The sequence below is a fragment of the Gobius niger genome (genome assembly GCF_951799975.1).
Source record: "Gobius niger genome assembly, chromosome: 9".
In the NCBI taxonomy this organism is placed as follows: domain Eukaryota; kingdom Metazoa; phylum Chordata; class Actinopteri; order Gobiiformes; family Gobiidae; genus Gobius; species Gobius niger.
This window is the reverse complement of record NC_136860.1, coordinates 26,712,942-26,736,328: the sequence shown is the minus strand read 5'-3', so window position 1 is coordinate 26,736,328 and position 23,387 is coordinate 26,712,942. Positions and strand designations below refer to the sequence as shown.

The following is a 23,387-nucleotide window of genomic DNA, read 5'->3' as shown; positions in this document are numbered from 1 at the left end:
TGCCTCTAAAATCCTGCACTGTCACTCAAAAAGGTGTTAATTAGGGTCCGAAGTGCCGTCATGCACGAGCTTAATATAGAAGCTGCAGTTACACGTACGACCTGAGGTGGCAGTAGTGAGCATAAAATCACAAACTTGCATCTAGCCCCTTTAAGTTGGTCTTGGTGACAAAACACAGAGTGGCTTTAAAGTTATATAATTTATCACTTGTGTTGTTAATTCGAGCAACTAAAGCTGGAATTCGTTTTACCTGTGGCTGTTTGAAGCCATTATCGCAAATTGCCCGGCAAATAGCTTCCAGCGAAAACAAACCTAGACCCATGTCCAACCTTTGCATCAGACAGCTGTCCACTGAGCAATTCAAAAATGTATCCTCTTTAGTTAATATAGCCTAAACTTTGAATTTGCACAGAACTCTCACCTCCTACATTGATTTATTATGAGCTACTCTGACACCTTTGAATGCTTCTCAGATGTGGGCGACACTGGCTCGGATAGTGGAGGTGGTTGTCTCATTATAGAAGTTGAAATCGCAGCTCCTGCTGACGCGGACTGTCATTGTGTACTTGGGCAATACACTTCACCTTGCCTGTATGAATGCAGTGTGTGAGTGAGAGGTTGGTGTTGGTCTACTCCAGTGGTTCTCAAAGTGGGGGTTGGGGGACACTGAAGAGGGGTCGCATGATTTTTTTTTTTTTTCACATTTCTGGCATTGAATTTGATGTGTTTTTGATTCAAAGCAGTACTAAGTAACGTGTTTACCTTAATAAATCCTTTTCGTAGTCCCTGTGGGGGTAATACAAGTGTTAATGGGATGATTGGAGGGTCTTTCATCTCTCCCTGGTGTCTCTGACCAGAAAACCATGTTTGCAACTTGACTGCCACCGGTGCGGAGAAAGCAATACACACTAATGGAATCACGAAGAAGAAGCTAACATGCTAACGGGCAAAGCTAACTGCGGGCTAACGTCACTTTAAACAGTATTTACAGCCAGGTTTGAGTGAAAAAAAATATTTTTATTGTATAATTGGATGTACAATATCACTCTCTCCGTTCGCCTTTCCTGTCAGCGTAGTATTTACTCTCCAAGACAATTAATAAGTTAAAAAATCGTAACTTGCTACTACACCTGCAGTTGCGCTTATGGCCTCTAGGGGGAAGAGTTACTTAGTACTGCTTTAATAACAGTCTGTTTTAGCAAAATCAAGCTAAATGTCAAAATGCAGTAAACCAGATTTTAAGTGATTAGCACCTTAAATTATTATAAATGCTAATTACATTTTACAGAAGGGGTCTCCATGTTGATTGAGTGATTTTGGGGGTTGCGGCCGGAAAAGTTTGTGAACCCGTGGTCTACTTTGATGACACAGATTGTCAGCTTTGCTTCTGTCAGTTGAAAATGGAGTGAATCTACAATGACTACTGTGTAGCGCTTTGAGGAAGTTGTCAACTTAAGTCATTTTGTTGTACTCTGTAAGTGAAGTGTAGAATGTTTCCCCTCTCATCCAAAAGGCTTCGTCGCTTTTGGGTGAGTACAGAAGATGACTCTAGAACCTTCATTGAAGATAGACTGAGAGCCTACAGAGACTTGTAAACTTGAGCTTAATAGATAGGTGCACAGATAAATGTACTTTTCCTTGCATGTAGACATCTTTTTCAAAGTACTGAAGTTCTTGGACTTACTGTGCCACTTACTTTTAGTGACCACCCCCTCCAGTCTGATAATATTGGGGTGATCAAACTGTCCCATGATTGACGCCTCGCGCAGAAAGTCCCGCCTCTGCCGCTCCACGTAGCCTCCCTTCAGAGTCTTTATGGCAACCGCGATCTCCTTCTTCCCCGGGGTCCTCAGGCGCCCGCTGCACACCTCCCCAAACTCCCCTACACACAAACGACAAACAGAAAGGTCCCATCAGCAAACTGCACACATCACTACACACATCTCCACTGGGGGGCAGTGTTGCAGTGTCCATCCAAAAGCACACTCTCCTCAAGGATTAGTTTGACTGTCGACATTTACTTCACATTGTGTCTGTAAAATGTCTAAATGGCAGCAAAATACTTGCATTGCACAAAAAAGAATATCAAATGATGAATAAAAAGCGGTAAGGCTGCAACTCAAACTAATCTGTTTACAACAATATGAAAACGAATATTCACTCGCCATGTTTACACTTTTGCAGTTTTACATCTAAAGAGATCTGACGCCAATAAATCCTATTGAGAAATAGCTAAGGGACAGAGCAACACAATTAATTACAATCCCATGGTGCTCACATTATGAGTATTTACGCATGGCAAAAAATCTGCTTGCTTTGTTTGTGTTACTCTTCAGATTAGCTTTTAAATTATCATGTTCTTGGCATCTGCTAATGTATTCATTGCACCTTTTTTCTCTTAAAGTCAGGTGTGTGAGGACAGATGCTTGAAAATGGTTGTTGTTTGTTTGTTTGCCATATATAGAACTTACAACACATAGTACTTTCTAAACACATCACACGTTGCCTGCTTAATGCGCGTGTCAGTGCACTCGCCTGCTCCGATCACCCTCTCGATGCGGATGCGGCAGGGGTCGATCTCCTTGGTGAACTCGTGCACAGCTTGTGTGGGGTCCTCGTATGTGTCAGGGTCGACGTAGGTCTTTATCCCCGGGAACGGCACTGCACAAACCAGCCACATATAATGAGCGTCAGGGGGAGCTATAACCAGGCCGCACATACAGTACAGTAACCTGGGCAGCACAAGGGGAGAACAAAATGGTGAAAAAGATGTGTGTTACAAAAGTCAAAGTCTAAACATGGGAAGGTTCAACAGCGAAAGCCACATTGGCACTCGTCAATCACTTGCAGTGGGCTATTGGGACGTACTGACAGGTGGAGCTCGGAGGAATCATGAGTATAAAAAGGACAATGAGAACTGGGAATCACATCTTAAATAATCAGGTCACAGCGAAAAGTAGTCAATACATAGAGATAACTTTATTGCCATTCAAGGCACACCATCCATCCATCCATCCATCCATCCATCCATCCATCCATCCATCCATCCATCCATCCATCCATCCATCCATCCATCCATCCATCCATCCATCCATCCATCCATCCATCCATCCATCCATCCATCCATCCATCCATTTTCTTCCACTTGTCCTTTGCCGGGTCATGGGGGCAACTGTTCAAGCTGCCCATTGCACCAGCCTCTATGGCTCCCCCTGCAGGTGGTGGGTCCACAGAAGGACGGCCTCATGGTCCTAACCAGGCCTGTTGGTCTCTCATAAGGGGCTTCTGAACCGCTCTTTGTCTGACCGGTCACTGAGAACCTGATTGCCATGGGAGACCCTACCAGGGGCACGAAGCCCCCGGCAACAGAGCTCCAAGGATCAAACCCCTCCACCGTGGTAAGGTTGGGGTTCCAGGAGGGGCAATCAAAATCTCATTTAAAAACCATAACAGGCCAAATAGACATAAGGCAGCGAGGAACCATAGCTTCAGCTTGAGATGAAAACAAATTCTTATAGTTATCAGCTCATTAGAGAAGTCTCAGGTGGCTGCGGTCTAGAAATCTTGTCCAAAGCATATGCTGACATAATGAGAATCCATTCTGTCTATTTCTCAAGGGGAAATTGATTGTGCATTGCTTAAGTCACACTATCCCGAACAAGTACTCAAGTAGCACAATGTTTTGTTACATTAAATGAAAGTATGAACGACACATTTTTGTGTTTCTGCTCCAAACTGCCAACACTGTGGGTGTAACATGCAGTCATCCTAATGTAAAAACTCTCAGAAGAACAGTAGAGCCAATAATAGCAAATCTAATTTATTAGTGAGTGTTAACAGTGAATAATTTACATGGAAACTGTGAGACGATAAATTGCAGTTCTGTTGCCGAAATGAGCCGACACCATTAACACCAAAACTTGGATCACACAGCTCACTCACATTGGTATGGAGCACACACATGGATGGCTCAAGAATATGGATGAATTATATATATTTTCTTTCTTCGAATTGATTGATAATATATTTTTTTGTATATTCAGAACCTACAAAAATAGGGCTTTCATTGTATAGCTAAACATAGATGAGATGGAACTTTTATATAAATGTCATCATAAAGAAAAAAAGTTGATATTTGTGGATATTTTGACCTTGTAGTGACCCAGCGGCAGTATGAGAGGTCAGCATGGCGTATTTATTTTCGATCACAGTGGTCTTTACAACACTCCAGGATCAATTGTTTTGTAGGTTTTCTGGTCAGCAGTGAAAGCCTTCCAAACAATTGATCGTGGAGCGTTGTACAGACCACCGTGATGAAAAGCAAAAGGCCATACCACCGTTGCTCTGCCCAATCCTGTCAGACCTGGGAAGCTAAGCAGGGTCGGTACTTGGATGGGAGACCGTTTGGGAAAACCAGGACGCCTTGGTGAATGTGGTGTGTGATTGAGTGGTTGGTGGTGGTCGGTGGAGCAGACTAGTTGCCTCGCTTCCGTCAGACTACCCCAAGGCATCTGTTGTAAAGCGCAATACAAATGCAAGGCAGTATTAATAAAAGTAAAGGCGCCATGCTGACCACTCATGCAGCCGCCGGGTCACTACAAGGTCAAATATACACAAATATCAACTTTTTTTCACATATAAAGTAGCAAAATGCACCTACACAAAAATGAAATCTTTCTTCGACAGAATCCCTTTACTCAATAACATAGATCGATCGCTATCGTTATACATTTAGGGGTGCTTGTTAAAAAGACTAGATGCAAGTTGGTCATTTTGTACTCACTACTGCCACCTCAGGTCTTACGTGTAACTGCAATCTCTATATTAAGCTCGTGCATGACGGCAATTCGGACCCGAAGTAACAACTTTTTGAGTGACAGTGCAGGATTTTAGAGGCAGTTGTGGTGAACAGGTCTGAGCTCATTCTACACATTAGGACATGGCTGGAACATGTAGGGGGAGGAAAATATTTAGTTTAACATTTTAAACTCTGTATAGGGCCTTTATGTATTAATAAAATATGAATAAGCATTAGTAATCTGCTTTGGGTTAGGGTTAGAGTAGGTGCATTTTTTCCAGTTGTGCCGACCTTACACAAATCTAAAAGTGTCTTGACTGGACAGCTATAGGCCAGTGCAACATCTCATTTGAAAGCAAAGACCAACAAAACTGATCTAAACATCTTTTTCCTTGCATTGTCACTTTTATTTTTTTTACTTTTTCTGCTGTTTTTTGTGTGGCCTTTTTGCTCGCTTTTTTTGTTGTTCATCCTTGTTTTTCTCTCATTTTGTGTCGCTATTTTTATGCTTTTTTCAAGACGCTTTTATAGATTTGGGAAATGACAAACTGGACAAAATGTGCTTGGTTCAGGTGGGGGTTAAGAGGTTAAAGAAACCGTCACGAATTGATCATGACACAATTCAATTAGTGTTTTACTCAATCAGTTTATATAGTATTTTTAAACTGGAGGCGCTTCCTGGCACATCATAGCTGCACTGGCTGATATTCTCTTATACTTATACTTTAATTTTAGTGTTAAAACTTGTCAGATTGTTCAAAATAAAGTGGTTATATGCAAAAATCAAGCAAATATCCAACCTGATCATATTTATTCAGAATTTTGCTTACTTTTCATTAGTGTTTGGCTGGTGTTCTTTTATGAGCTGTGAACTAAAAGAACAGTTTGGGAAGGAGCCATCGACGCAGAGCACAAGAGCCAAATACAATTATATAAGTTTAATATTCCATTTGGGACGACACACTCAGAGAAATGTTGGTACAGAGAACTGCGCTTGGACAACAACACGTCTTTTTTATCCTGCCTAGTCTCACATTTGTCGCCCCGATTGCAGCAAAAGGATCACATTTAGTGGCTAATCATTTAACTAGATACCGCCAATGAGGAAATGATATTAAAGTTAAAATGTAAACACAGTGTTGCAACCTCGGCTCTTTACGAGTTGAAACAAAGATAAATTCTTGCTAGATTTCTGCCAAAGACCATGTTGTTTGCTCAATGCTACGATGTGCATTAGTTCTTTTGCAAATGCGTTGAAAACAGAAGTTAGAAAATCATTGTTAAGAAGCTGCCCCTAGTTCACATCTCACTATTGCGAGGTATTGCTAAACCTTGCCGGCGGCCAATGCCCTCCATGTGCTTCTATCTACTTGTTTAGCTCTTTTCTGTTCTCCGATTTGCATTTAGATAAGGCTGTTTTGCATTAGGTTGAAGAGGCAAGAGAAATACCAGCTTATGCGGCTATTTGGCAAAGGCTGAGTGGCTATCAGTGCTCTTTTTGGTCGGTCCATTAGTATTTGTATTTTTTGGGGGGGGGGGGGGGGGGGAGGAGAAATAATATACGCCACTTAGAACAGCACAAATTCGAATTAGAAATTAAACAACGTGCATTTTAAATGGGGGGCGCGACTGGAAATCCAATGAATCAAACAAAAATAAACAAAAAATCTACCCGCCTCCACGGTTTGTCTCTGGACATTACAAAAACAAATAAAACACTCATCCAGCAACTCGCGGGACAAATGAATTTAGACACACAGCGATGCATTTCCACGCGGCTATCGATTATGAGCGCTGAGGCAATTAGATGTGTTGATCCACGGCCTGAAGTCCAATAACTTCTCCACAGCTCGGAGTTAACACAATGCGCACTCACACAAAGTCTGCAGCCTGGAAGAAGTCGGGCTTTCACAAACGCTGACATCGGCTGTTGTGGATCGCAATCGTGCCTAATATCTTATAAACTGCCAACTAATTATAAAAAAAACTTGAAAAGGTGAATAATAGACTAATGACTTGGACAGATGCGATAATGGATCTCTGTTGATATTCTGCTGCCTCTAAACAGCTGCCAGTGCTCTGCAAGAGGAAAGTCTGTCTTCCATTCTGACTTTGACTTACATGTCAACTTTAAGTGCTAACACTAACAACTCTGCAAAGCAATAGAGTTCAAGATTAAATGTTACGGTTTGAACGTTGAGGCCAAAATCTTCCATTTTGTTGTAACAATGGTCATTCATGTAACAAAAAATGAAAAAGGTATATAGAGACAGCAATGGCACAACTGATGGGACGAGTGCAACTTTAAACTAAAACTTCAGTGATCATCTATAGCAGTGTTTTTCAACCTTTGTTGAGCCAAGGCACATTTTTTTCATTGAAATAATCACAAGGCACACCACCAGCAGAAAATGTTCTCATCAAAGTGTCTTGGCTAGGAACACCGTATAGTCTCACTAGCCACAATGCCTCAATACATCACTAATTCTCTTGTCTCAAAGAAATAAACTACCTGATATGGAAGAGTAAACGGTACATTATTTGTGGATAATAATACATTTGTATAAAAAAAAAACCAACTAGGTGAGATTGGATAATTTCCCAAGGCACACCAGACAATATCTCACGGCACACTAGTGTGCCACGGCACAGTGGTTGAAAAACACTGATCTATAGGTTTCTGGTTCAGTAAAGCCTTCACTGACCACTTTTTCACTCCATGTGTTCATCTGTGTTGCCTGGAGGTGTTGGGTGATCCTGAACGCCAATTGTGAACTGTCTATAATGCTGTCGTATGTGCCATAGAACTCACTTTTAACCGAAATATCTATTTAAAAATATTTATTGACTAATCCAATGAAAATGCAATGTCTATGTCATACTTAAAGGAATAGGCCACCGTTTTTCCATACTGAGATGTGTTCTTACCTGAGCTTAGACGAGTTGATGCGTTCCTGTCTGGTCTTTGTGCGTGCCCTCAGTCACACAAAACGACCAAAGATGCTGCTAGCAATTGGCCTCTCCCAATGTATTCCTATAGCTCCAAACGGGGGTGAATGTGGAAGCTACCACGCTCTTCCATGGGCACGCACACAGACCAGACAGGTATGTATCATCTTGTCTAAGCTCAGGTAAGAACATATTACAGTATGGAGGAACTGTGTGCCCTCAGTCACGCAAAAAGACCAACGATGTTGTTAGCATTTGGCCTCTCCCAATGTATTCTTATAGCTCCAAATGGGTTGAAGTTAGAAGCGACCAAGCTCTTCCACGGGCACACACAAAGACCAGACAGGTACGCATCAACTCGTCTAAGCTGCAGGTAAGAACATATCTCAGTATGAAAAAACGGCGGCCTGTTCCTTTAATATAGAAGCTGCAGTTACACTTAAGACCTGAGGTGGCAGTAGTGAGCATAATATGACCAACTTGCATCTAGTCTCTTTAAGCCTAAAACAAACCTGTGTTGCTTGCAAGTAAGATGCGGGTTCAATATTTCCAAGTAATCACAGTCTTGGCTACAAATATGTCCACATCAATGTCAAATCTAATCTATATTTCATGTTCTTAAATTGTGCACACTGCAAACTCACTGCCCAAGTGACTGTGCGGACTCCTGCGCAGGTACCCGAGCAATCTCCCAGTCCCCTCGTGACCCTTGACCTCACCAGCTTCAGGTTTAGAAGGCTGAACTAGACAAAGGCACCCACCTCCTGTTTCCGATCAATACTGTATCACACAACAAAAACTACAATATGGTTTCTCTGATGCATTGAGCCACACCGTCCACTCCCAGCGGACAGTCCCGCAGTCTCCCAGAAGCCTCTGCGTTTGATACTGCAATACTCTGCTACTGCACTTTGTTAGCCCCCTTCAAAAGCTCATTTAAACAAGTCTATTTTCGAACCTTCAGTAGAGTGTCGATCCGAGCTACTCTCATTTTCTCCGTCCTTTATTGCGTTACCTTTCAACTCACTCCACCCTCTCCCGATTTTCCCTCACGCTCCCGGTTTTACTGGGCTTTTACACATCTTTACTTTAGCTTGGGATAAAGGAATTGCACAAAGTAAGGAACAGCTAAAAGAAGAAGTATACTGAGAAATATTTTAGAGCAGAATTGGCCCGATAACAAGATAAGGGACTATATGAGAGTTACTGCATATGGACAAAAGCTACAAAGTAAAGTGCTTGTGTTTTTATTCATAAAACACACAAAGGTTTGAACTATCCACTTCCCTGACCTCATCTTAGGATCTTTTCTCACTAAGGGAAGTAATGAATGTGTTATTTTCGCTATGGGGACATTGTGCAGTAAATGGAATGGACTGTGCTGATGATTTACCAAGGCCGTTCTGATAGCTGGCCCTCCTCTTGTCCTCTGCAGTCATCTTGGCTTTGATGTACCACTGACACCTGCAACACACGGACAGAGAGATTGAAGATACAATGCTATGTTTTATTGAGATTTCATAAATACTTTTGGACACCTTAAGTATTTGTGTTTGAGGTTTCATCTCACAAAATTATATAGGGAAGTAAAAGTCATACAGATTTATGCGGATGTTAAATGTCTGGACTGATCCTTTGCTGCAAAGATGGAAGTGAAACAGCGTTAAAACAAAGACTGGGTGAGCAATTTCTTAATCTGTGTTAATCTGTGTCTTTTGTAAACATTTGGATGCCATTCTTAGATCAAAGTCCAGTTACAGTAAGAGCCTACCTTACAGTACCTACCTCTATTTTCATATTCTGTAAAGAATATACATTACGACATTGATTGAACAGATTTCCACCTCATGCCAACGGAAAAAAACAACAACAAACCTATACTTGAACCAGTAGCTGTTAAATGTCATGGCTTTGCACATGTTATTACTGAGGGAAAGAAAGACAATGTAAACAAAAATAGAAAATAACAGTGTTACAGCTATCGGGTAATGTAGCAGAAAAGTCATAGACCATTGAGGAGTAATGGAGTTGATTTGTTGCTTTGGTCAAAGAGAGAAAATATAACGCCAATAACTTTAAGTGAGAGCAGTTTAAAAAAAAAACATAGCTCCTCCATTAATGCAAAGAATGCAACATATACAGGTTGTGTGCACTGTTTTGAATACAGTATGCAGTTCTTTCATTATTTTTTCCCAATGCTGATTCATACGAGTAGCGTAAAACCTTCTCTATTCACCGAGCAATACATTACGAGAATGGAGTGAATGTATCATTGTCTCATGTAAAGTGCTTTGTGACTATGTCTGTGAGAGGCACTATATAAACAAAGTTCTTCTTCTTCCAAAGTTGAGTAAATGAATCGACATCCTCATTGAAAAGCTGACCTACTAGCATCACTGCCTCTGGAAAATTATCTAATAATAATCAACATTTCCAAGTCATTTCTCATTTTATATTGAAAATGGGAAATAAATTGAACTAAATAGAATACAATGAAAGCTATCTCTCTTTCTTAAATCAACTATGAAAAGTTTAACAATACAAAAATCTCTCATTCATACACCAATGTACACAGACACTGGAGGCAAGGTGGGTGAAGTGTCTTGCCCAAGGACAAAACGACAGTGTGCACCCGGTTCGAACCTCGGACCCTCTGATAGTGATATGACCTGCTCTATCTGCACCACTGTTGTCCCCAAGAAGAAGAAGAAGAAGAAGAAGAAGAAGAAGAAGAAGAAGAAGAAGAAGAAGAAGAAGAAGAAGAAGAAGAAGAAGAAGAAGAAGAAGAAGAAGAAGAAGAAGAAGAAGAAGAAGAAGAAGAAGAAGAAGAAGAAGAAGAAGAAGAAGAAGAAGAAGATCTTTATTTATATAGCGCCTTTCACAGACATGGTCACAAAGCGCTATACATTCACCTCATTCATCCTGGCCTATTGTGCATGTTTTTAGTGGTAGGGGAAACCGGAGTACCCAGAGGAAACCTACGCAGACACAGGGAGAACATGCAAACTCCACACAGAAAGGCCCCGTGCAGGTGGAAATCGAACCCGGACCTTCTAGCTGTGAAGCGAGAGCACTAACTGCTGCGCTACCGTGCCGCCAAAGCATACAATATATAGTTTTCTGTACGCTTAAAATCAATGCACATGACTCCCAAAAGAAACGCTAAACTGAATGTAATATTGGGAAAAATTACAGCTCAATTTAGCCACATTCAGTAGTTTGTGGTCGACGTAGGCAGCATTGTGACGCATATAATCTTCTTTGTTCAGCAGAGACCCGTGTGTCACATTTACTGGAGATTTACGGGTTGAAAAGCGTGTCTGAGACGTGCTCTGAAGCTGGCAGCATGTGAAGGGTGTGAGGCCCAATTCCCAGCACAACCAAAAACAAAGTGTCATATTCTCTGGCACTTCAGAGGAGCGCAGGCCTTTACTGTGAGGCAGCTTTGAGACAGTTTGTCCCTTGGCACCGCTCTGAATGTATGCGAGCCATGTGGTCGAGATGAGAGGCCCCCATCTACAGCTTAAGAGGAGACTGCGAAAGTGAAAGGAGAGGCGCGCCGCTTCAGCGCGGGGTAATACACACCGGACAACTTAAGGCCTCTTTACGGTGCGTTCAATTGAGAATTATTTGATTTAGTGAGGGCTACCCCTACTATTTTCTGTTTCAGAGATATGTGTTTATTTTGGCATGTTGTGTGTGTGCTCTCCCCTCATCCAATCAATGCATAGTTGCGCAAATCTCCTCCTTTTCGGAACTGGTTTTAGTTTACCACATTTAGATTCATGAACACTGTACTGTTATCCTTTAACCCCTTAACCCCCACCTGAACAGTACACATTTTCTCCTGTTTGGCTTTACACAAATCTAAAAGCTTCTTGAAAAATAGCAACAAAAATGAGATGAAAACTAGGATGAAAATGCAACAAAAGTGCGACAACAATGTGATAAAGAAGTGACAAAAATCTGTCGAAAAAGTGACAAAAATCTGTGTCAAAAAAGCCACAAAAGAGGAACAGGAAATTGGCAAAATAGTGACGACAATGCAGTAACAACGTGAGGAAAAAGATCAATTTAGATGAGTTTTGTAGGTCTCAAGCTTTCAAATGAGGCGTAACACTGGCCTATAGTGTGTTGCCTGGGTAACGCGGAACTGGAGAAAATGCACTCGGTTAAAGCAGGGGTAAAGAGGTTTATTTTATTTTTTTCCTGTGGTCTGAAAACAATCGGTGCTGCTTCACTAATAAGTTATTTTTTAATCTTATCTAATCCAAGTCACCAACCTATCCTGATCCTACAGTGAGTAGAACCATGAGTGACAGACTTGCCAATAAAATTAAATAAAAGATGAATGAATTGATAGATAAATGTGGAAGTAGAGGAATAGATACAGTTGATGTGTAGCTGGAATAATATATTGATTGTGGTTTCTAAATTTACACAATACCATTAAAGGGACTAAACGGAGTTTACAAATGTTAAATTTTCCTCCCCCTACATGTTTCAACAATGTCCTAAAGTGTAAAATGAGCCCAGACATATTTACCACAACGGCCTCTAATATCCTGCACTGTCACTCAAAAAGGTGTTAATTCGGGTCCGAAGTGCCGTCATGCACAAGCTTTACATAGAAGGTGCAGTTACAGGTATGACCTGAGACGGCAGTAGTGAGTATAAAATGGCTAACTTGCATCTAGCCCCTTTAAGGAGTTAAGTATGTTGAATAGCATGCTTTCCCACATTCGGAGTAGTACTAACAAATACAACGCAAATTGGCTAAATATATTGTGTATGTATGTAGGAAAATTGGTCGGCACACACGCAATTACCGACTAAAATGCGTCTGCACTTCCTAAACTCTAACAAAAATTACTTGTTTACAATGGAGAATATCACTGAAAAATCCTGCAAATTGCCTTCCCTCTGACGGTGTATAAACCCGGCTGGGGCACAAACCATTATCTGCCACTGATGTCAAGGCAAAAAGCCAAACTGTTCATCTGTGATATGCCAGCGCTGTGTGCTCCGGCTCATTCACGCTCAATTGGCCCGTTACTCAGACCCGCCTCCTCTGACTGTGCCAGGGCTGAGGAAGGTAACCATTCAACAACACAGTATAAAGCTCACTGTCAATGACCCGCCGAGGATTGGGGCTGACACTGCAGTTGTCAAGAGTTGTTTGCATTTTATTTAGCAAAATATCATTATACGGAAAAAGTTTGGTTGACACTGACACAATATACAATCACACTTACTGTGTACTTTAATAGTTAAGTTATACCTAACAGCTCACTTAAAAAAGAATCTGGGACTGTCATGGCTGGTACAGACTCTATCCAGTAAAAACCTTTTAGATTAAAGACGGGTGGAACCAGTTCACTCCTTACTTGAACAGTATAAGACATACAGTAAATGCTTATAACATGCTTGGAGATTGTTGGTAAAAACAAGGTGTTCACCTAAATAAACAATGATACAAAGTCCAATGAAATAAATATTATTGTTTATATTAAACTTTTTTCTTTTTTTTAAAAAGCCACACTGCATAGGATTTTCACTTATAAATAAAATTAAAATGCTAGCATATATTTTATGATAGATCATTTCATCATTGGCAAAATACCTCATAAATGCACAAACATGTGTTTTTGCTGTGAGTGGCTCAGCTCTCCTAAGACATGACTGTAACTTTAACAGGAGTGGGTGCGTCTCCAGCTCGTCTCCATGGAGATGTGATTGAAGAATTTTAGATTAAAATAGGTAAGGTCCTCATCCAAAACCATTCTTCAATTATTCTCTGCAGCAATAGCATTTTCTTTGTTGAGCTGGTCATTAGGAGCATGTTGTGCACTGATGACAACAGTATAGTCCAAAATGTTACGCAGTGTCCCTTTAAGCAAACTAGGAGGTCCGAGGGAGGCCAGGTCCTAGAAGAAAGGCTCCACTTGCCATGGGAATTAAACTGTGGACCCTCTTTTACTGTCAGGCAGGACAAAGAGACCACACTCTGCAAGAGCTACAAGCGTTTACTTTTGTGGAACCTTTTACAGAAAGTGTCTTTCCCAAGAAAAGATCAGTTGTACAAACAGGAAGAAATGATCCAGCTAGCAACAATTTGATTATATTCAAAGGAATTTTATTTTTTTTGTCACAAAATGAGCTAGTAAAGCTGTGCCTGTATCCTTTTCAGGTGAGCAGGGTTTTGAAGGCAACGGTGTGTGAGTCTGCATGGGATCACCTATATATGACGCCCCTCTCTCCTCTTTGAAGCCTTAACATAATCCGGGTTGCCAGATTAGAGGCCGGTGTCAGAGGTGCTACGAGCGGCGGGTTGCCAGATTGGGTCTTTTTAGGCTCGGTGGACTCTGCGCACCCACAGACACTGATGGACAGAGCAGATAGCGCTAACCGGGGCCCGGGATTTAGACAGCGCCTGTTGACCTCCGTGGATGGGGTCAAGCTGTTCATTAAAGAAACAGTGGCATGCGCCGTTATCTGCCATTGCCAGTCCCATCCTCTGATCCGCCTTATCCGCGCTACCTCTGTCTCGTCTGTGGGCTTTCATGTTGAAAAGAGGCGAACACACACAATGCCCGTATCGCACTCAAAAGACCCGGGCCGCTCACTTTGCTCTCCGGCTTGTCGAGATACATTTTCATTTCATGTATATGATACAAGCACTATCCCTGGAGAGACGCAGCAAACCCATAGTCCTAATCAGAGAATCAGTGTAATGCGAGGCACTACTCGATGGCCTTACATGAGCGCAGACAGCTCATTACAGAAGACCTCCTGCTGCAGGGACCACAGAGGGCAAAGGAGAGAAATGTAATATATTATATGAGAAACAAAGATAATCTAAGGGAAGCTAAGGGAATTGTTTGTGTGTGAGTGTGGCCAGAAAGAGAATAGAATTACAGCCAGATAAAGGGACAGCAGCAAAGCAACCCTTTTGTTCGGCTTCAGCCAAACACCTGCCTGCCATGCGTTTATTGGCTTATACACTACCGTTCAAAGGTTTGGAGTCACTTAACCTCTTAACCCCCACCTTATCCGAACACATTTTCTCTAGTTCGGCATTACCCAAATCTATAAAGTTTCTTGACAAGGCCAGTGTAACGCCTCATATGGAAGCTTTTTTTTGCCATGTTTTTGACGCTTTTTCATCACTTTTTAGTCACCTTTTTGTAAACACAAATAGGCAAGGCAAGGCAAGGCAAGTTTATTTGTAGAGCACAATTCATACACAAGGCAATTCAAAGTGCTTCACAGTTGCATAAATATAAGAAAACAAATACAATCAATAAAACATCAACATAGAATTAATCAATTACAGTAAGAGGCAAGAGTGTAGATAAAATACTTTCAGTTATATGCATTTTTAAGTCTTGTTTTGATTCGCTCTGTCTTGAGCACTATTTTTAAGTCTTGTTTTGACTCGCTCTGTCTTGAGCACTATTTCGCTCTGTCTTGAGCACTATTTTTAAGTCTTGTTTTGACTTGCTCTGTCTTGAGCACTATTTCGCTCTGTCTTGAGCACTATTTTTAAGTCTTGTTTTGACTCGCTCTGTCTTGAGCACTATTTCGCTCTGTCTTGAGCACTATTTTTAAGTCGTGTTTGGACTCGCTCTGTCTTGAGCACTATTTCGCTCTGTCTTGAGCTCTATTTTTAATTCTTGTTGTGACTCGCTCTGTCTTGAGCACCATTTTTAAGTCTTGTTTTGACTCGCTCTGTCTTGAGCACTATTTCGCTCTGTCTTGAGCACTATTTCGCTCTGTCTTGAGCACTATTTTTCTTGCTCGTTCAAAAGTAAGTTACCTAACCTCTGTTTTTGTCGCTCCTTCTCCTCTGGACATCAATATAAAATTAATCAATTACAGTAAAAGACGAGAGTGCAGATAAAATACTTTCAGTTATATACACGGGCAAACAGAACTGTTTTCAGCCTGGATTTGAACATTGTCAGAGTTGAGGCCTGTCTCACATCCTCGTGAAGACTGTTCCAGATTTTAGCTGCATGAAACTGAAACGCAGCCTCACCGTGTTTATTATTGACTCTGGGAACCACCAGGAGGCACCTCCCTGAGGTTCTCAGGGCCCGAGATGGTTCATACGGCTCTAACATGTCAGAGATGTACTTTGGAGCTAAACCATGAAATGACTTGTACACAAGCAGAGCTGTTTTAAAGTCTATTCTCTGAGTGACAGGAAGCCAGTGCAGAGACTGGAGCACTGGACTAATATGGTCGTATTTCCTGGTTCTTGTCAGGACTCGAGCAGCAGCGTTCTGGATGTACTGTAGCTGTCTGATAGCTCGTTTAGAGAGGCCAGTGAGTAGGCCGTTACAGTAGTCTAATCTGCTGGAGACAAATGCATGGATAAGTCTCTCTAAGTCTGGTTTTGACACTATTCCTCTGATCTTAGCAATGTTTTTCAGATGGTAAAAAGCTGCTGATGTTATTGCTTTGATGTGGCTGTTTAAGTTCAGGTCTGAGTCCATGATTACTCCTAGATTTCTAACCTGATTTTTTGGTTTTAGAGAGAGAGACTCAAGGTGACTGACAACACTTTGTCTTTGTGCCTGTGGGCCAAAAACAATGATCTCAGTTTTGTCTGAGTTTAGTTGGAGAAAGTTGTTTTGCATCCACAAACTGATCTGTTGGATGCAGTGACAGAGTGTATCTACAGGCCCATGTTCACCAGCCGTCAGTGACACGTAGATTTGAGTGTCATCTGCATAGTTGTGGTACGACACGTTGTTGCTGTTTATTAGCTGACCCAATGGAAGCATGTACATGTTGAATAAGAGAGGTCCCAAGATTGACCCCTGGGGGACTCCACAGGTCATGGCAATTTTGTCTGAGACACAGTTGCCAATTTCAACAAAGTACGTCCTGTCCTCGAGATAGGACTTAAACCAGTTTAGAGCATTACCAGAGATTCCCACCCAGTTTTCTAACCTGTGAAGTAAGATCCCGTGGTCCACTGTGTCAAAGGCAGCGCTCAGGTCCAGCAGAACTAAAACTGAGACCTTACCTGCGTTGGTGTTCATACGGATATCATTTGTCACCTTGATCAGAGCTGTCTCAGTGCTGTGGTGGGGCCTAAAGCCTGACTGGAAAGTATCAAACACATTGTTAGACAGGAGAAAGTAAGTGAGCTGCTGATATACTACTTTCTCTAGGACTTTTCCTAAGAATGGCAGGTTTGATATGGGCCGGTAGTTGTTCATTACCTTGGCATCAAGGCTGCTCTTCTTTAGAAGAGGCTTGATGACTGCAGTTTTCAAGGCCTTTGGAAATGCTCCAGTCTCGAGTGAGATGTTAACTAACTGAGCAAGTTGTGGTAACAAGCTGGTCAGCACAGACTTCAGAAATTTAGTGGGTAATTCATCAAGGCAGCATGTACATGAACTCAGACCAGAGATAACCTCTTCGATTGTTTTGTCAGTAACAGGTGTGAAATGTGTCAGCTCAAGGTGTTTATCTGGTGGCAGAGTTTCTATTTGTGTTGTGGAGATTATGGCATTTTTAATGCTTTGGACTTTGTCATAGAAAAATATTGCAAACTCATTACACTTAGATGTAGAGATTAGTTCTAGGGGCAGTGAAACTGGAGGGTTAGTTAATCTGTTTACTGTGGAAAACAGAACGCGAGAATTGTTTCTGCAGTTTGAGATGATTTTAGAGAAGTACTTCTCCCTTGCTCCATGCAAAATATGGTTGAACACACAAAGTACTTCTTTGTAAACCTCAAAATGAACCTGGAGCTTTGACTTGCGCCATTTCCGTTCGGCTTTTCGGCACTCCCTTTTCTGTGCCCTGACCGAATCTTCACTTCTCCAAGGTGCCTTTTGCCTATTGTTAACCATTTTAACCTTGACAGGAGCAATAGTATCCAAAACATTTAAGACCCTTGATGTGTAGGAGTCCAACAGATTATCAACATTAGAACATGGGGCATTTTCAAATCTGATCATCTCCATAAACTGTGTCCCTGTTGTATCATTTATGTGTCTTCCTTGAATAACTCCAGGCCCGACCACTGGTTTCGGTGTAACACACAGGTCAAAGAAGACACAAAAATGATCAGACAAAGCAACATCAACAACATTCACATTTGATATATTAACACCTTTTGTAATAACTAGATCTAGAGTGTGGCCTTTGTTGTGAGTTGCCTCACTCACGTGCTGAGTTAAACCAAACATTTCAAGGACAGCACCGAGTTCTATTGCATGCCTGTCGTTGGTCACATCCACATGCACATTAAAATCACCTGAAATTACTAAACAATCGAAATCAATGCATATAAATGACAGTAATTGAGTAAAATCTTCAATAAAACAGTTCTGTGGTGGTTTGTAAATAGTCATATAAAGTATGGGAGATTGTTTTATCTCCATTTTGAATGACACATACTCAAACGTTGGAAAAACCCCAAATGACAATTTTTGCAGGAGTAAATTGTCCCTGAATATGGCACAAACACCCCCACCCCTCTGGTTTTGGCGTGTTTCAGACACAAAATTGAAGTGAGATGGACTACACTCAATCAAAACTGCATTACCAGTGTTTTTGTCTAGCCATGTTTCAGTTAAAAACATAAAATCTAGATTATAAGAGGAAATAAAACTATTTATTAAAAAGGACTTGTTTTTTAGCGATCTGACATTGAGTACAGCATGTTTGAGATTTATCTGTGTTTGAGTGGATGGAATCTTTTTGCAGGGGATATGGATTAGATTTCTTTGATTGGACGGTCTGACTGTCCCTCTCTTATCTAATCTATGTTGTTTGACAGTACTAATTGTCTTGTAAGAACACACTCCCTCTATGGACCTCTGGTTGGTTTTGAGTTTGCTATGTATGGTAGCAACGCAGAGGCCCCTAATGTCCTAGACAGCAGCAGTGAAGCTGCTGGAGATAACAGCTGTGGGCGCCGGTGGTGGGGGCCGAGCTGGGGAGACCTTGGTTTGTGGATGCTTCTTTGGGCATGAAAGCCTTGGTCTTGACGTCAAGTTTTCAAGATGGTTGGAAAATCCCATAGGTGACTCTGAGGATGGGAACAATTCAGAAAAGTCTCTGGAGGGTGTAGATGTACTAGTCGGGCTCAAGGCCTGTGGTGGAGTAGGTGAAAGTGCTCCTTCGGCTGAATCATTTAATAAATTTAATAAAGGTGCAGGTGGTGCTGAAGCTGAGCTTTTCCCCGGAGATGCAGGTGGTGATGCTGCTATTGTTGAAACGCTTTCTGGAGATGCGGGTGGTGCTGGTGCAGCTAAATCCTTAACTGCAGCGGAGTCCACCGGTGCAGATGGTGCTGCTGTGGCTGAATCCTTAACTGTGGCTGATTCCATAGGTGCAGATGGTGCTGCTGTGGCTGAATCCTTAACTGTGGCTAAGTCCGTAGGTGCAGGTGGTGCTGCTATGGCTGAAACCTTTACTGCAGCTGAGTCCTTTACGGCAGATGCAGATGACGCAGCTGTGACTGTATCATTTATTGGTGGTGCAGTTGAGCCCTTTGCTGCTGAGCCAGGAGCTCTTCTCATGCTCCTTTCGGCTCCCCCTTGTAGCTCAGGCCTCCACTGATTTTGCAGAGCGTGGAGGAGATTTTCCGTCAGTCGTCTCACTCCACCTCTGCTCAAGTGAGGCCCATTTCCTCTAAACAGGTCATCACGTTGCCAGAACAGATTAAAGTTCTCTATGAAATACAATCCTCTCGACTCACAGACATTGGACAGCCATGTATTCAACTGAAACAGCCGGGAGAATTTGTTTATTCTTCCGTCGATGTTTGGGATGGGTCCACTGATGAACATTTGTATTGCCTCTTTATCCAGACAATCAAGTCTCTCAAAAAGTGTTTTGAACTTTTCTTTCAGGGCTTCAGACTCTTCGTCTCTTATGTCCACAGCACCAACATGTATGATAAGTTTGTCAATCCCAGGGTTATTTGTGATTTCCTTGTTTAGAACATCTATGATGTCAGAAACTGTGGCGCTGGGATAACTGCTTGTAGTAATCCTGTCATTGTTTATATTAGATATGGCTCCGTCTCCAAGCACCAGGATATCTCTGGCCTTGACACTTGCCACACTTTTCCTCTCGAGCTTTGTTTTGACTTCTTTTTCTCTGTCTCTCTCTGATTTTCTCCGTTTGTTATACTCATCTTCTGAGAGAGGTGAAAATCTGTTTGTTAACTTTATTCCAGGTTTATTTTTGCTAGCACGTTTTCTTTGCTTTGGCCTGGCGCCAAGTTGTCTGTTTAGTTTCGGGAACGTTACGGTATCGTCTAGCTTTAGGTTGCAAGTATCAGTTTTTCCAGTCTTCTTACCGTGTTCCATAGGGAGCGTGTCATTAAGTCCTTTATCCATCTCAAAGGCGAGAATTTTGTCCCGCAGCAAAAGAATTTCTTGTTGATAAATCCGACAGCTTTCACAAGAAGATGTTTGCGTTACTCCCGCAGCCATGTTGATAAGACTGTCGTCGCTGGTCCAGATGAGTTGTAAAAAATAAAAGGCATAAAATGATTAAAAATGATTTAAAAAGTCTTGGCTCACTTAGAAGAAGAGAATAAAATCATATCCGTGTGACATGTGCCAAAAAAGAGTGATTAAAAAAGCGAATAAAGAGGCAAGCAGCATAAGCAAGCAGAGACACGACTGCACCCTCTCAAAGCAGGAAGCAAATAGAATAGATGAGTCTTAAGTTTGCTCTTGAAGGTCTCAACAGAGTCAATTGAGCACAAAGAGGAGGGAAGATTGTTCCAAAGCCTATAGGAGCAACGAAGTGGAAGGATCGGTCACCTCTCGTACGAAAATGAGTTGTCGTTGTTTTGTTGTTATTTTGATAGTTTTTTGAAGAAACTATTTAGATTTGGGTAATGCCGAACTGGAGAATGTGTGCTAAAGGATAATGTTACATTAATCAGAAATACAGTCTCGACATTGTTCATGTTGTGAATGCCTATTCTAGCTGGAAACGGGTGATTTTACCATCGCTCCAGTGTTCTAATGGGACATTATATTGGTTAATCGTGTTAGAGGGTAATTGATGATTAGAAAACCCACGCTAGCACTGCTGAAAACTGAGAACTTGCTTGGGTGACCCCGAACTTTGGAAAGGTAGTGTATATTTGCAAGCTACTACTGTCCTGGAGTTGATAAATGGAAGTGAGGCTGTCAATCTGCGCCATTGGGCCTTCTGATCAACACGATTCTCACACACCAAATGCTCAAAAGGTGGCAATCTGAACCTGCGGGAGCCGGGTTTCGAAACGCCAACCTTCCAGTTATAAGATGTCCGGCTCTTCCAACTGCCTCCCCAGCTTGAAGACTGGCACATCTTCATAAAAAGCATATGGCAGCCTCTATTGACTGAACTTGCTTAGAAGCACATTTTAGGCCAGGTTCCCATCCTACAGAAAGAGTGACTCTCAAAGTTTACAGCACAGAGTTTGAAATTAGACCAACACATGAAAGTCTTTCAGTCTTAACTTTGTACTGCCAAGAGCTTTGTTGAACTAAAATCTTTTACAATAAGGCTCTGTGGTCTGCATGTTTAATCCAACATACAGTTTCACACCATGGCACCCTACCTGCTGCAACTACTATGTTTCTACCGAATTAGAGCTAATCATATGGCAGTCATTCAGATGCTTTTCTTTAATTAATTTTCCTAAACAGGACTAATAATAACGTTTGGACAGCCCTAGAGAACATTTGGTGTTTTTCTTCTTAAATTTGAGCCCCACCTACTCAGGTCACACCAGATATGACGATATGGCATTAAGAAAACAACAGGACATCAGTGAGTTTTTAAAATTCAAATTAAGAAACATTTCCACTTGTAGCAGAACACAAACATCCTCAAGGGAAGGCTTTCGTAAGCAGTTTAAGTGTGTAAGAGAGACTCACAGCGACGCTACACAAACTAGGAAACAATAAAGTTAAGAAGTGCATGATTCACCTTGAGAATGTCTCCTTTTTAGCTCCAGGAAACTTAGAATTGGATTTATCAAAGGACTTACCACTATTTACCATTTAAAGAGACCTCGCGAAGCTTTAATGCAAAATATTCTCCTCTGTAAGTGCTTACACAGGAGGCTCTTTTTGGGCAAAGATGGAAAAGAACAGGCTTTACTTTTATATTGTGGTGAGTCTTTTGAAAACTGTTTTCATCCAATGCCATAATAATAGTAGTAGAGGAGGCAGCAATATGGAAAAGAAATACAAATGTACGTTACGTGAAAATACATAGTTTCTTCAGTAGTCTGCGCGTGGATTTCCCCCACTGAATATGGATGAAAAGGGAAAGTAATTTTGTGCCAGGAGTTTGGAGTCAGGATTTATGATGAAACACTTTTGGATGTTTTGTTTGTGCTCGGCTCAGTTATTTCCTGTCGAGTGTCTTCGGGCAAAAATGCCAAATGATTTACTCTCCAAACGTACTCAAGTTCACACTTCTGAAATCGCAGCTAATGTTTTTACTTAGCCGCACTTATGCACATATTTAGCTCTCTGAGTAATAGTACTCCTACTGGAAATCACACTCGAGAGTCTGTGCATGACTGCAGGAGGCCATGATGGGAGGACATTGTTGTTTTCTGTATGACTTTCCTGAAGAGAATTAGTGTTAGTAGCAGATATAGAAAAAAAGCTGAAATGTTTTACAATCTTGGGTACACCATGTGAGTATATCAAATCACTTATTAATTAGTCAGGAAGTTACTTAGTTCTGCTTAGTAAAGCAGAACTAAGTAACTCATGCAAGTGCCGAAGCATGTTGTGTTTTTTTTGCTCATTAATTGTCCGTGAGAGTTAATACTACGCTGATACAAAAGACAAAGGGTGCGAGGGATATTTTACATTGCACCCAATTACACAATGGCGATCATTTTTTTCACTGAAACTTGGCTGTAAAAACTGCTAAAGTGGTGCTAGCCCATAGTTAGCATTGCCCGTTAGCCTGTTAGCTTTGTCTTCGTGATTCCATTAGTGTGTATTGGTGGCTCCGGGTTGGAGCAGGCAATGTTGCAAGTGTGGTTTTCTGGCCAGAGACACCAGGGGGAGACAAAAGACCCCCCAATCATCCCATTAACACTTGTATTATCTCCAGAGGGACTACGGAAAGGATTTATTAAGATAAACAAGTACTTAGTTCTGCTTTAAATACTGTACCTCTATGCCTATTACGTCAATAACATTCTACTTCTCATGTCACTACCTTGAAATTCTATTCTTGACGCTTCAGTATTTTATTCTTACAAATATTACAAAGTCGTAGTGAAATATTTTATACAGTTTAATGACAAAATTAGCCATTTTAATCCATGATCTATTGGGTTTTGCTGTTGATTATTACCAGGTTGACAATGGTACCTTCATATTATTCATTAACATATTAAAGTTGCATGACCCGATTCGCCTCATTTCAGCAGTGAACGGAGGAGGTGTTGAAGTTTAAACTGTAAGCTGTGGCTCCAACTCGTCTCTAGCTCTCGCAAACCACAATTCTTCACATGCAAATTTACAAGTTCAGGCTCCGCTAATTAACTTATTGTGTGCACGGATCATGATCATAACTACACAAAACTAGGCTTTTCCAAATCCAAAGTGTATCTAAAAGGGCTGATATGGCA

General features: G+C 41.4%; 1 protein-coding gene across 1 annotated transcript in view; it reads right to left on the bottom strand.

Moving 5' to 3' along the window:
* Positions 1-23,387, bottom strand: part of epha6 (eph receptor A6) — a 320,275-nt gene that overhangs the window by 11,000 nt on the left and 285,888 nt on the right. Inside the window, exons 9-11 of the mRNA XM_079563391.1 lie at positions 9,141-9,211; positions 2,536-2,661; positions 1,697-1,882 (exon numbers count right to left, since the gene is read on the bottom strand). Coding sequence (XP_079419517.1) covers positions 1,697-1,882; positions 2,536-2,661; positions 9,141-9,211 — 383 coding nt within the window. The remainder of the gene's footprint in view (positions 1-1,696; positions 1,883-2,535; positions 2,662-9,140; positions 9,212-23,387) is intronic.